Source organism: Phocoena phocoena, chromosome 20 (assembly GCF_963924675.1).
Source record: "Phocoena phocoena chromosome 20, mPhoPho1.1, whole genome shotgun sequence".
Classification (NCBI taxonomy): Eukaryota; Metazoa; Chordata; class Mammalia; order Artiodactyla; family Phocoenidae; genus Phocoena; species Phocoena phocoena.
In genome coordinates, this window is record NC_089238.1 from 13,657,038 (window position 1) to 13,670,090 (window position 13,053).

The window sequence follows — 13,053 nt, forward strand, 5'->3', positions numbered from 1 at the left end:
CCAGTGCCTAGGGAAGTTCAGGACGGGGAGCCTGGTGATAACCAAAGGCACAGAGAACCCCTGGATGCTATCTGGCATGAGGAGTCTGATATGGGGGGGGGCAGTTACAGACCAGATGTCATGATGTCAAATGAATATTTGTTGAGTAGAGTGAGTGAATATGAACGAATGAATGCATGGATGAGTGAATAAATGAAAGAAGGAACAAATGATGCACCGTTAAGTACTATGGCTTAACCTTCCCTTGCAAAGAGAGTAGGTAGCACAGGGGCTCGTGCACTGTCCCTGGCAACCGCCAGAGGGCGCAGACAGGCCGGGTTCCCTAGAGCCCATCCCGGACCCGCCCCCCCGGATCCAGGCCCCGGGAGCCCCTGTTGCTCGATCGGGCCGGGGGCTCCCGGATCCCGCCCATACCTGAGCCAGGCACGGCCGCGGGCTTCACGCCGGCGCAGCGGTCAGTCCTCGCTTTGCAGGCAGGGAAACTGAGGCCCGGGGCAGCCGGGGCGGGGCCGGCCCCCCTGCGAGTCCGAGCCCCCGCCCCCGGTCGGCCCCGCCCCGGCCCGTAAGAGGCCCCCTGGCCGCCAGGCGAAAGCTCACAGCGCGGAGCCGGGGCCGGGGCCAGAACCACGATGGCAGCTCAGCGGCTGGGCAAGCGGGTGCTGAGCAAGCTGCAGGCTCCATCGCGGGCCCGGGGACCGGGAGGCAGCCCCGGGGGGCTGCAGAAGCGACACGCGCGTGTCACCGTCAAGTATGACCGGCGGGAGCTGCAGCGGCGGCTGGACGTGGAGAAGTGGATCGACGGGCGCTTGGAGGAGCTCTATTGCGGCAGGGTGAGACGGGGAGAGGTGGGGTTGCAGGGGGAGTCCCGGACCGATAGACCCTGAGCCCGGACTCCCTACGCCTTGAGGGCCTCTGGTTGCTTGTGCTCGCTGGTGCGCGCTGGTGCAGCCTCGTTCGCACGTTAGGACGCACGCTCCTGGACTCATGGGCCTCACCGTCCACCCTCCATGGCACTCTGCTTGTGCACACAGACACTTGGGTCCAAACACCAGGGGAGCACCAGGGGTTTAGCGTATGGGAGGTGAGGAGGCAAACTTGGGGAGCTGGAGTGGCCATATCTGGAGAAAGGGTGGGGGGAGGGGGATGTCTTAAAGCCAAACATATACATGGTGGCAGGGGAGATACAACCACACGGAGCTGCACAGCAAAGGAAGCATCAGCATTCACAGACGTGCACAGTGACGAGCTATGGCCACTCGCAGACACAGTGACAGAAGCAGCAGCCACGCACAGACTCTCAAGGACACAAGCTGGGGTCGCTTACGGATCAACCTATGCTACAGCCGCAGGCTCTCAGTCACAGCAGCACAGGTCACAGCCATATGCAGACACAACACAACTACACCCACACAAAAGGACTCCAGTTACAGCTGTTCATAGATACACACAGCACAGGCTGTAGCGGCTCGCAGACGGTACAAGTTACAACAGCTACGCCCGGACGCCCAGTGATTCAAGTTAACGACCATCCATCATCTCCTAAAGGCAAAACACGATCATCACGTACAAACGCAATGATAGATGCTGCAGCCACGTGCAGACATAAAATAACAGAAATTATAGCTACGCCCAGACAGAAAACCACGTGAGCTATGGGCACCTCCAGACACACAGTGGCGGAAACTGCAGCTGCCGGTGGACACACAGGGCACAAGCTATGGTCACTTACTGCTCAGCATATGCTACAGTGACGCATGACGGTGAGACAAATACAGCTAAGCCGGAGTCGCCCACTGCCCACCCGTAGGACCACAGGCCCCTGCACAGGCCGTGCATGACGTCACACACCTCTGCACCCTCGTGCCGGCCCTGGCACCTTGGCATCAGGCTCTGGCTCACACACAGAGACTCACACAGGCAGGTAACACACTTACAGACACTCCATGCCACACACAATCCCCTGACCACCCAGGCCTGAAACCCACAATGGAGTCAGCAAAACTTTGCGTAGGGGAGGCAAAACTCTGTAGCCTCTGGGATCTCTTTGCTCAGACAGATGGGTTCTGCCCCCCACAGGGTTACTGAGCCAGCCTGCATTTGCCCTTTGCCCCAAGAGGCCATCCCAGGGTCCCCCTCTTGGTTGCTCAAAGTCGGGCTTGTGGCTTATCTCTCCCACCCACCTTGGGGGGCTTCCTGGACTTGAGGGTTGCGCTTTGGCCCTGGGGACTGACCCAAGCCCTCTCCGCTTGGGTGCCCTGGGGCAAGGGGCCACCCCCAGCAGGCTCTAGCCTGCCAGCTTCCCTCCCCTGCACCTAGCGCTTAAACTTTTCCTTGAAAGGGCAAAGCCAACCCCTCTCCTGAATCCCAGAATCTGACATTCCAAGACTCCACCAGGCCTGTTTCCCGCTGTGGGAATAAGGGCCAAGGCAAGAGACCCGTGCCAGGCCCAAGACTCCCGAGGCCCAGGGGCCAGCATCCGAGATGGTACAGGCTCCCGGGCCTCTGTCAACCCATCTGTCACCCCTCCCCCCAACACCCAGATGTCCTGCCTTGGCGGTGCTGTCCCTGACTGCCACATTATTGCTCCAGAACCCGCCAGCTGGGCCCCGGGGCCTTTGGGGCTCCTCCAGGGACCTGGACAAAGGCGGGGGAGGGAGGGGAAAGGGACCCTGACGCCCCTCCCTCTCCGCCTTTTAGGAGGCAGACATGCCCGATGAGGTCAACATCGATGAATTGTTGGAATTAGAGAGTGAAGAGGAGAGAAGCCGGAAAATCCAGGTAGCTGGAGGGGAAAGCCGCCCCCGGCCCCCTACCCTGCACCTCCCTACAAATCATATCAATAGTTAACATGTTTCTTGAGCACTTCCTAAGTGCCAGGCGCTGTTTCAATTGCTTTACCCTTAGTAACTCATTTAATCTTCACAAAACCCTCTGAAGGGTTTATTATCTCCGTCTCACTATTATCACTATTATTATCGCTGCTTTCCACTTGAGGCAAATGAGGCCCAGCGAGATCTCATCACTTGCCCAGGGTCCCATAGCTCAGAAAGCACATATCTGGGAGTCAGAGCCAGGCAGCCTGGACGCAGTGTGCTTGCTCTTCGGCCTGTGCTCTCCTAGAGGCCAGGAAATGCTGTGTGCCCTTCGGGCCCTCTCTGGATCTAGCGCTGGTCTTGGTGCTGAGTTTCTTGACTCAACTCTGCCCCCAGTTGCTCTATAAGATGCTGGGGCCTTGTTCCTCCCCTGAAGCCACAAGGGCCAGTCCACCTGGAGTCTGACTACCATTTGTCTTGCTACCTTGGGGCTTTGTCGGGAAATGGAAGGGGCTGGCGGGGCATATGTTTTAGTCATTTACTATTTTCTTTTCTTTTCTTTTCTTTTTTTGTGGGGGGTTGTTTAGGGACTCCTAAAGTCGTGTACAAACCCCACAGAGGTGAGTTTTCCATCCCCCATTCCAGGCCCTGTTGTGCCCCCTGCACCTTGACTGGGGGCTGGGGGGCGGTCTCCGGGGAGGAGGGAAGAAGCTGGCTGTGCCCAGGACCAGCAGAGGGAACTCTGGGAGCCCTGCCTCTCCCATGGCCTTTCCTCATCTCCAGTGGCGTCTTTTGTCTTCCTCACTCCTGTCCCCTCTCTTCCCATCTGCCCCCGGGGCTCCATTATCGCCTCCCTGCTGACATGCTGCCCCATCTGTCTCCTATTTCTGCCACTGCTGCGCTCTGTCTGCCCGCTCACCTCTCTCTGCCTCTCTCCCTTGTTACTGCCTCCACCGCCCTGGGGCTCCCTTCCCCACCTCTCAGGGGCCCCCCTATCCTTCCAAGCCCTGAGCGGCCTAGCCCCTCCCACTTCCTTCCCTGCTTTAAAAGGGAAAAATATTCATGTTTCTCTAACCAGCTCTGGGCTGCCTGAGCGACAAACGTCATTGTGTGTCTGTCTGCCCTGGAGCCAGCTTAGGCCTCTGTCCCTGGGGACGCTCTTGATAATCTCTTGGCTCGAGAAATATCTCCATGTCTCTCTGTGGCTCTGTCCCTTCGTTTCTCCCTATCCCTTCATTTCTCTCTATCTCTGCATCTCTCTCTGTCTCTGCATCTATGTCTTGGTTTCTGTCTACGGGTCTCTGTCTCTCTCCATCTCTCTCTCCCTGTTCCCCCCACCCCCCACCATGTTCTTCTCCATCTGTAGCCTCTACCCCTCCTTAACTCCACCTCCTTCCCCCTCTCACTGACCAGGAAGCAGGAAATAGAGGGGCCCAGGTCAGAAGGGCTGGGCTGGGCAGGGCGTGCCCCCACCCCTCCCTTGTTCTCAGCACCCTCGCCTTGTCCTCAGGACTTCGTCCAGGAGCTGCTGGTGAAGCTGCGAGGCCTCCACAAGCAGCCAGGCCTCCGCCAGCCCAGCCCCTCCGGTGACGGCAGCCTGAGCCCCCTCCAGGACCGAGCCCGGACTGCGCGGCCCTGACCCTCTCTGGCCTCTGTGACTCCCCTCCATCTTCCCCCAGCGCCGTCCTGGCTTGTTTATAAGTTGTATTTAATGGTTCTCTAACAATAACACTGCGTGCCTGTTTTCTTCTCCCTGGTTACTGTGGGCTTCCCTGAGCTCCTCCCCGCACCTCCCTCTCTCCTGCTGCATCTCCTCATGTCCCAGCACCCTCAGCTGGCCCGGGCAGATGGAGAATCACTCCTCAGCCAGGGAGCATGAGAACAGGCCCTGCTGACCTTGCACGCCTGGGACTCACATCCTCGCCTCACCTCCCCCAGCCTTGGCCCAGTCCCAGGCAGCAGGGCCTCAGTGTGTGGGTGGCACAGGGGGGCTCCTGTAGGGAGGACCACCCGTGGGTCCCTGGGCCACAGGAGATGCACAGGACTGAATGTGCCTGATGTGGCCACAGTGCACTGGGAACAAGCCATTCATCCTCTCCATAGATTTTATTGGGCATCTATTGTATGATTACCCTGGCCATTAGTATTGAGGACACAAAGATAGCAGAAGATAGTCTCTGGCATCAAGGTGCTCACACAGTGGTGGGGAAGAAGGGCCTGTGGGCAGGGGATTCGAGCAAAGTGTGCTGCATGGTCCAAGATACTTGGGAGCCCACGGAGTAGGAGGAGCTGTTCACTCTTGGGGTGGTGAAGAAATCTAGGAGTGCTTCCTGAAGAAAGTGACATTTAGGCAGGGCTTTGAAGGATGCATAGGAGTTTGTGTGAAATGGATACCCATATCAGAGGACTCTGAACTGGTGGGAGGAGGGATTGATATTGGGGCTGAGCCAGGGAAGATACCAAATATTGACAGGCCCATCTACCAGTCAGGATGGGCAAGTCCCTCAGAGCTGGATCAGGGAAGCCCCCTGGGCTGGGGCATGCTCATGCTGGGGAATGGAGGGCCCTGAAGGGTCTCAGGGGAAGGGCAAGGGTATCAGGAGTGGGTAGTGGTTATTTACTAAAGACTGTGGAAGTGTTTCATTATTTCAACAATAGTAGTCCCAGCTGTGTACAGTCAGGAGATGGGGTGGGATTGTGGCTGTGCTTAGGACTGGGGCCAGACTGGAACTGGGGAATCTTCCCCCAAGATCATAGCACACCTCCCGTCTCACCTCTACTGCCTAAAATTGGGGCCCCGACCCCCATGCCCATGCAGTGCTGCCCAGCAGCCCTGCCAGGATCAGACACCCATCCCAGGGGTTCCAGCTCTAATCTGGCAGGAAGAGAAGCCGACCCTGAAGAAGAGGGGTATCGAGGAGCACCTGCTGTGTCGAGCCCTTCAGGTGACCTTGCTGTCCCTGTACAGACAGACCTCAGGCTTCCAGTGCCCCCTGCCCTCCACACAACTGGATAGAGAGTGTAATGGAGGAATCCCTCCTCCTTGCATCCAAGCAAAGTCTTGGGTGTGCCGTGTGTTGAGCCTCTCAGTTTCCTCATCTGGAAAATGGGGACTTCACAGAAGATGAAACTGAGGCCCAGATTAGTGATGACACTTGCCCAAAATCACTCAGCTGGGAAGTGGCAGTGGGTTTTAATCACAGGCATTATGACTCCAGAACCCAAATATTTCTACACTACAGTGCCCCTATAAGCCACAGCTTTAGCATACATTGCAATTCTTCAGTGGCAAGAAGAGGTGGACTAATTCATACTAAGGTGTTAGTGACTGCTGACAGCTCTCTGAGGTAGCCTGTCTAAAGGGCAATACAATTTGCCTGAGAACAAGGCTACAACAAAAGGATCGGGAAGCAGCATACCATGGTGGGTAAGAGCATGGACTCCGGGGTTAGTGCTTGGATTCAAATGCCATCTGTCTTACTTCCTAGCTGTGTGGTCTTGAGCAAGTCACTTAACCTCTCTGTGCCTCAAGTTTCCATATCTGGAAAATGATTATAATTGTACCTACTTCCCAGGGTGGTTGTGAGGTTTAAATACATAGCTTGTAGACTAGTGCCGGGCACAAAGTAAGCGTTACCATCAACCTTATCATTGTAGGGAGGGGCTGGACCATTAGCCCCTTACAGCCGCCATCCCTGGCCAGCAAGATGTCCCTTAGGAACACTGAATCACAGGCGCTCTGCTAAGGAAAAGCCACAAAGGACACGGTGTACCTGAGCCACCACCCTTGCATAATTGCCACACTCACCTCCTCACGCTGCCTCCCAGGGCCTGTGATCTTGTTTCCCACTTAGCAGCCAAATAATGCTTTTTCTCACTCACTTTACTTTTTATTTATCTACTTTTTGGCTGTGCTGCATGGCTTGCAGGATCTTAGTTCCCCCAACCAGGGGTCGAACCCACGGCCCCTGCAGTGAAAGCGCAGAGCACTCACCACTAGACCGCCAGGGAAGGCCCTCTCACTTTTGTCTCCATCCACCCTGCTCCCTCCACGGGCTTCCTTTGGCTTCAGATGAGAAACCAAAGTCTCCCGCTACACGCTCCACCCGCCCCCGCCCCCCCCCCCCCCCCCCCCCGCCCACCTGTCATCCTTCATCCCTCTCCTCTCCCTCACCTGCACTCCCCGCCAACCCCCCTCACTCCCACGAGACTCTTCCCCTCCTGGACGCTTGGACGTTTCTCTGCCCGGAGTACTCCGCCCAAGTGAGGGATCATCATTTAGATGTAATTCCAGACAGGTGTCCTTGAGCCCCTTATGTAAGAAGCCACTCTCTGTCACTATCCTGTCACAATAATTGATTTTCTCCACGAATTTATTACACCCTGAAATTATGCATTAGTTTACTTTATTGTCGGTCTACCCTCCCCCCACCTTCAGAATATTAGCTCCTTAGGCACGGCTGTATTCCTAACGTCCGGAGCAGCGCCTGGCACACAGCGGGTGCTTGCCCAGTAACAGGGTCGCATTCTCCGCGCACGGTAACCCTCTTCGACTAGAAGTGAAGCCTTAGCGTCCTCTCGCGGCTATGCGGGTTGTTTTAAACAAACTACACCCCCAACGGTCAGCTACTCCAGGGCTGGTCGCCGGCATTTGTTTAAGAGCTGGCTCCAGAAGTAGCTAGAGCAAAGCACTCGCCCGTCTTAGATCAACACCAGAGACTCGGCTAATCAGAATGATAAACATTGGAAACGGCGTCGCACTGATGATATGATTGGTATTCACAACTGGCTAAAACGTTTTAGAAATTCTTCACAATAAATAAAGGGGGCAGGAAGGCTCTTCACGAAGGGTGTATCATGGTTGATATAAGCCTATGAGTATCCATATCATTTCACTAATACCGTAACAGCCAATTAAAACATAATTTTAAAAGCTTGTTCCCAGGCTTCAGCACCAAAAAACAAAAGCAAAAAACAAAACAAACAAAAAACTTGTGCAGTTCTCAATAGCTACAAAAACTATAGTTTATCTAACAACTTAAAGGTATATAAGGCCTTGATTGAAAAAACGTTAATATGCCAATAAAGGATATAGAAGATAATTTGGAAAAATGAGACCATCCATGCCTTTGCATAAGATATCTTAATATTATCCACATGTAAGCTCTCTCCAAGTTAGCCAATAAAGTCAAAGCAATCTCAATCAGAATTCTGGGTGGATTTTTTGAGATACTTGGTAAAGTCTATTCTAAAATTTGTATGGAGGAAGAACCACAGTTGTACATAATATGTACAAATAACCAAGCCAACATTAAAAAAGAAAGTGAGGAAGTCTTGCTCTACCAAATATTAAGCCATAGGAATAAAAAGTATGGTATTGGGCTTCCCTGGTGGCACAATGGTTGAGAGTCCGCCCGCCGATGCAGGGGACACGGGTTTGTGCCCCGGTCCAGGAGGATCCCACATGCCGTGGAGCAGCTGGGCCCGTGAGCCATGGCCGCTGAGCCTGCGCGTCCGGAGCCTGTGCTCCACAACGGGAGAGGCCACAACAGAGAGAGGCCCGCGTACTGCAAAAAAAAAAGTGTGGTATTGATGAAGAACAGATGAATACAGCAAAGGAACAGAACAGACTCACAGGTAGACTCCAGATGAAATAAAGACCTAAATGTAAAGAATAAAACTATGGAGTTAATACAAGAAAATGAAGAATAATATCACTGTGACATGTCCACACATTTTTTGCTATACTTTCCATCAAAAGGTGGTGTCTCATTGCCCTTGTCTTAAAAACAGACCAGCCTCAGGGATTCACTTCTCACAAACAAAATGTGATGGAAGTGGTGTTGAGTGTATTCGTCTGCTCAGGCTGCCATAATGAAATACTATAGACTAGGTGGTTTAAACATCAGAAATTCATTCTCTCACAGTTTGGGAGGCTGGGAAGTCCGAGATCAGGGTGCCGGCATGGTTGGGTTCTGGTGAGGGCTGTCTTCCTAGCGTGCAGACCGCTGCCTTTCTGCTGAATCCTCACATGGCAGAAAGAGAGAGAACAAGTTCTCTGGTGTCTATTCTTTTTTTTTTTTTTTTGGCGCATTGGGTTTTCGTTGCTGTGCATGCGAGCGGGGACTACTCTTTGTTGTGGTGCATGGTCTTCTCACTGCGGTGGCCTCTCTTGCTGTGCTGTGGAGCACGGGCTCTAGGCACGCGGGCTTCAGTAGTTGTGGAGCGCGGGCTCTAGAGCGCAGGCTCAGTAGTTGTGGCGCACGGGTTTAGTTGCTCCGTGGCTTGTGGGATCTTCCTGGACCAGGGCTCGAACCCGTGTCCCCTGTACTGGCAGGTGGATTCTTAACCACTGCGCCACCAGGGAAGTCACCCACACTTTCTTCTATAAACTTAATAGATTTACCTTTCACGTGCGGGTCTTTGATGGAGCTGGAGCTGCAGATGTCGTTCCCAGAGCTGACCGCCCATCCAGTAGAACCCAAGTCCCCTTTTCCAGTTAGGGATGCCTCCTGAGGGTGCTGGGGTCACTATGGCCGTGGGGATCACGGTCTCTTACATTTTCCACCTGGCTCACCACTCACTCCTAACACAATCCTCACATCCAGGTAGATGCTCCTTCGACCTCCCCCAGCCTCCCCATGCCCCCACCACCTCTCTGCCAGGGATCTGGTCCTCTGCCCAACCCCGGCCCCTCCAGCCACCTTGGCCCTCGTCATGCCCATGCCCGATAAACACAGCCCCTCCAATCTCAGTTTCATGCTTCTCGCTCTCTATCCACCTTCTCCTCTCTCTCAACTCCCTCCCTTCAGTCCCCCAGCCCTGACAGGACCTACAGCCCCATCGATCCCCCTCCCCTCTCACTGTCCTTCAGCCTTGCAAGTCTGTGGTCACTCACCAAAGTGGCTCCCTTGTATCCCCCCTCAACTCCCTCTCTTTATTATTCTCACTTGGGAAACCCCCAATCTGGCTAAATCAAACTTGGCCTCTACTCCACGCCTCTGTCCTCTTCTAAGAGCTCAAAACTTTGAGTTCCTGACTGGCCCCTCAAGGGGCCTTCTGTGCATCCTCTCTCTTTTCCCCCATCTCTGCTCCCAGCTCATTTCACTGAAGCCATAGGAGAGAATGTCCTCAGTCTCCCACCTCCTGGCGTCTGCTCCACACGTCTCCTCCTCCTCCTGATACGGATCAAGCCTCACTAAGGCTGACCCTCCACTTGGGGACTCGCTTGCTTCCTCTTGTCTCCATCACTGCTCCAGCAATGCTCCCCTCTCCCCTGCATCGTCACCTTCCTGATCATTCCCGCTGGCATACAGATGTATTGTAACTCCTCCCATCTTAAAACAAAACAGAAGACAAAACTCTTTGACCTCCTCCAGCCACAGCCCTGTTTCTTGGCTCCCCTTTACAGCAAAATTTCTCCCCAGAGATGGCTCCAGTTCTCTTCTGCACTCTTTCCAATCAAATGTTCACATTCTACTTGTCCATCATCCCCTGCTCCATGGAAGTGCTCTTGTCAGGGTCCCCCTGGTGGTAATCCAAGTCACATTTTAGTTGCCGTCTTACTTGACCCATCAGCCGTCATCCTTCCCTGTCTCCTTTGCTCCTGAGACACCGGCCATCCTCTCCCGATCCTCTCTAGCCTCCCTGCCAGCTCCTTGTCAGCACCCCCACTGGCTCCTCCTTACCTTCTGGATCTGGTACTGATGGTCAACTCTAGGTCTCCACCTTGGTCCTCCTCTCTCCCTGGAGAGCTCATCCAGTCTCACTTTATGCACCCAAATTTCTCTCTTTAACCCAAAGTCCGGACTTACCCAGCAGCCCCTCTTTGATGCCTGACGTACATCTCAAACTCAAGGCTTCTGCTTCTGAAGCTGAGCTCCTGGGCTCTCCCAAACCTGCCCCTCTGGCTCCAGCCCCATCTCGGTGCTGGCGCCTCCATCCCTCCAGCTGCTCAGGCCACGGGCCTTCGCATCCTCCTTGACACTCCACGGACTCTTTCCCATGCGCCCCATAAATTATCCATCTGCAAATTCTGCCCACTCTGCTGTAGTAGGCAGAAAAATGGCGCCCCAAAGCTACCGGTTCTAATCCCTTATAGGGAAAAGTGTCTTTGCAGGTGTGACGAAGTTAAGGATCTTGAGATGGGAAGAATATCTTGGATTATCCAGGTGGGCCCTAAATACCATCACTTATAAGTATCCTTATAGGACAAAAGCAGAGGGTGAGAAGCACACACACAGAGGAGGAGGTGATGTGAAGATGGAACCTTGAAGACTGGAGTGATGAGGCCGCAAGCCCAGGAGCATCAACAGCCACCAGAAGCTGGAAGAGGCAAAGAATGGATGTTCCCTTACGGCCTCCAGAGGGAGTGTGGCCCTGCTGACACCTTGATTTCAACTCAGTGATACTGATTTCTGACTGCTGGCCTCCAGAACTGTGAGAGCATAAATTTCTGGGTGCTTTTTGTTTTGTTTTTAAATTTTTATTGGAGTATAGTTGATTTAAAATGTTGTGTTAGTTTCTACTGTACAGCAAAGTGAATCAGTTATACACACACATGTATCTACTCCTTTTTAGGTTCTTTTCCCGTATAGGCCATTGAGAGTACTGAGTAGAGTTCCCTGCGCTGTGCAGTAGGTCCTTATTAGTTATCTATTTTATATATAGTAGTGTGTATATGTCAATCCCAATCTCCCAATTTTTCCCTCCCCCCCTTTTCCCCCTGCTAAACATAAGCTTTTTTTCTACATCTGTAACTCTATTTCTGTTTTGTAAATTTGTTCATTTGTACCATTTTTTTTATTCCACATATAAGTGATATCATATGATATTTGTTTTTCTCTCTCTGACTTCACTCAGTATGGCAATCTTTAAGTCCATCCACGTTGCTGCAAATGACATTCTATCGTTCTTTTTTATGGCTGAGTAATATTTCATTGTATACATGTACCACATCTTCTTTATCCATGCCTCTGTCGAATTTCTGTTGTTTTAAGCTGACAAGTTCATGGTCATTTGTTACAGCAGCCGCATTCTGTTGCCTCTCATCACCTTCTTGCCCTGACCCTGGCCCCATCCTCCCACCCCAGCCATCTCAGCCCCCTCCCAGGTCTCCCGCCTCCTACCTTGTCCCCACAGTCTGGTCCACACTTGCAGCCATGAGGATCTTTCTAAAACAGAAGGAGATGGGGACTTCCCTGGTGGTTCAGCGGTTAAGGATTTGTCTTCCAATGCAGGGGACACAGGTTCGATCCCTGGTCCCACGTGCCACGGGACAACTAAGCCCACGTGCCACACCTAGAGAGAAGCCCGCACACCACATGCTGTAACGAAGACCCAACGCAGCCAAACAAATAAATATTTTAAAACAAAAAACAGAAGGAGATCATGCTGAAAACGATCCACTGTCTCCCCCGTACCCTCAGAATCAAACCCAAACTCCTTACCCTAGGTTTTATGGTCCTACCTGACATGGTCTCACCTTATCCCCGGTCTCGGGATTGTTGCGAGGGTCACGTGAGTGTACACGTTAGTGCAGGGCCCAGCAGAGGTAAGAGTGCCCATCAGGGCAGCACAGAGGGTGCTTTGGGTCAGCAAACCTGAGTCCAAGTCCAGACTTTGTGATTTCCTTGTGATCTCCAGGCAGGGACCACACGTCTCTGGGCTGTTGAGATTATGTATGTAAAACCCTCAGCCTGGGAGTGGGACACAGTAGGTGTTCAGCCACAGGAAACGATGATGTGAGGATCACAGATAATATTTATTGTGTGCTAAAATGTGCCAAGCGCTAAGGGCTCTACATGGACCCAAAGCATCCTCACCACGAACCTGTGAGGTTGGAACCATTACTCCCATTTTGCAGATGAGAAGACCAAAGTACCAAAAAGTTCCAGAAGAGCTACTGGGGAAACAGGAAGGTGGTCTGCGGAGCCCACACTCCACCATCGACTCTAGGGCCTCTGTTGCAAACCCATACCCTCACCCCTCCCCACCTGAGAGCTTGAGAACCATCCCTTCAATTGCATTTTGTTTCTTCTTTCTGCCTTTGTGCCGAAATACAAACCATGATTCTCAGGGCTTTACAGTCATTAGAAAGACTTGGGGGCTGCCTCCTGAGACCTGAGATTCTGGAATCTGCCTTCAGGGAAGCTGGATCCCCGGGACTGGGGGGCGGGAGGGTGGGTAGGGATGGCGTTTTCATGGAGGGCCTGAGCAGATTCTGACACAGGAAGTCAGC

General features: G+C 53.2%; 1 protein-coding gene across 2 annotated transcripts; it reads left to right on the top strand.

Annotated features, from left to right (window-relative positions):
• The first annotated feature begins 434 nt into the window (after positions 1-434).
• PPP1R14A (protein phosphatase 1 regulatory inhibitor subunit 14A) lies at positions 435-4,565 on the top strand. Of its 2 annotated transcripts, XM_065899267.1 has the most exons (4): positions 435-830; positions 2,698-2,778; positions 3,401-3,433; positions 4,324-4,565. In XM_065899267.1, the coding sequence occupies exons 1-4, from the start codon at positions 630-632 to the stop codon at positions 4,450-4,452; spliced, it is 444 nt and encodes a 147-aa protein (XP_065755339.1). In that variant the 5' UTR covers positions 435-629; the 3' UTR covers positions 4,453-4,565. The 2 variants fall into 2 exon arrangements, with proteins under 2 accessions (XP_065755339.1, XP_065755340.1); XM_065899268.1 differs by lacking the exon at positions 2,698-2,778 and having other exon boundaries at positions 630-830; positions 4,324-4,452.
• Positions 4,566-13,053: the final 8,488 nt, after the last annotated feature.

Bases quoted from the DNA above. Each gene is read 5' to 3' on its own strand.
- PPP1R14A (XM_065899267.1), top strand. From the start codon at position 630: ATGGCAGCTCAGCGGCTGGGCAAGCGGGTGCTGAGCAAGCTGCAGGCT. The intron at 831-2,697 runs GTGAGACGGGGA...TCCGCCTTTTAG, and splicing joins AGGAGCTCTATTGCGGCAGG to GAGGCAGACATGCCCGATGA. The intron at 3,434-4,323 runs GTGAGTTTTCCA...CCTTGTCCTCAG, and splicing joins CGTGTACAAACCCCACAGAG to GACTTCGTCCAGGAGCTGCT.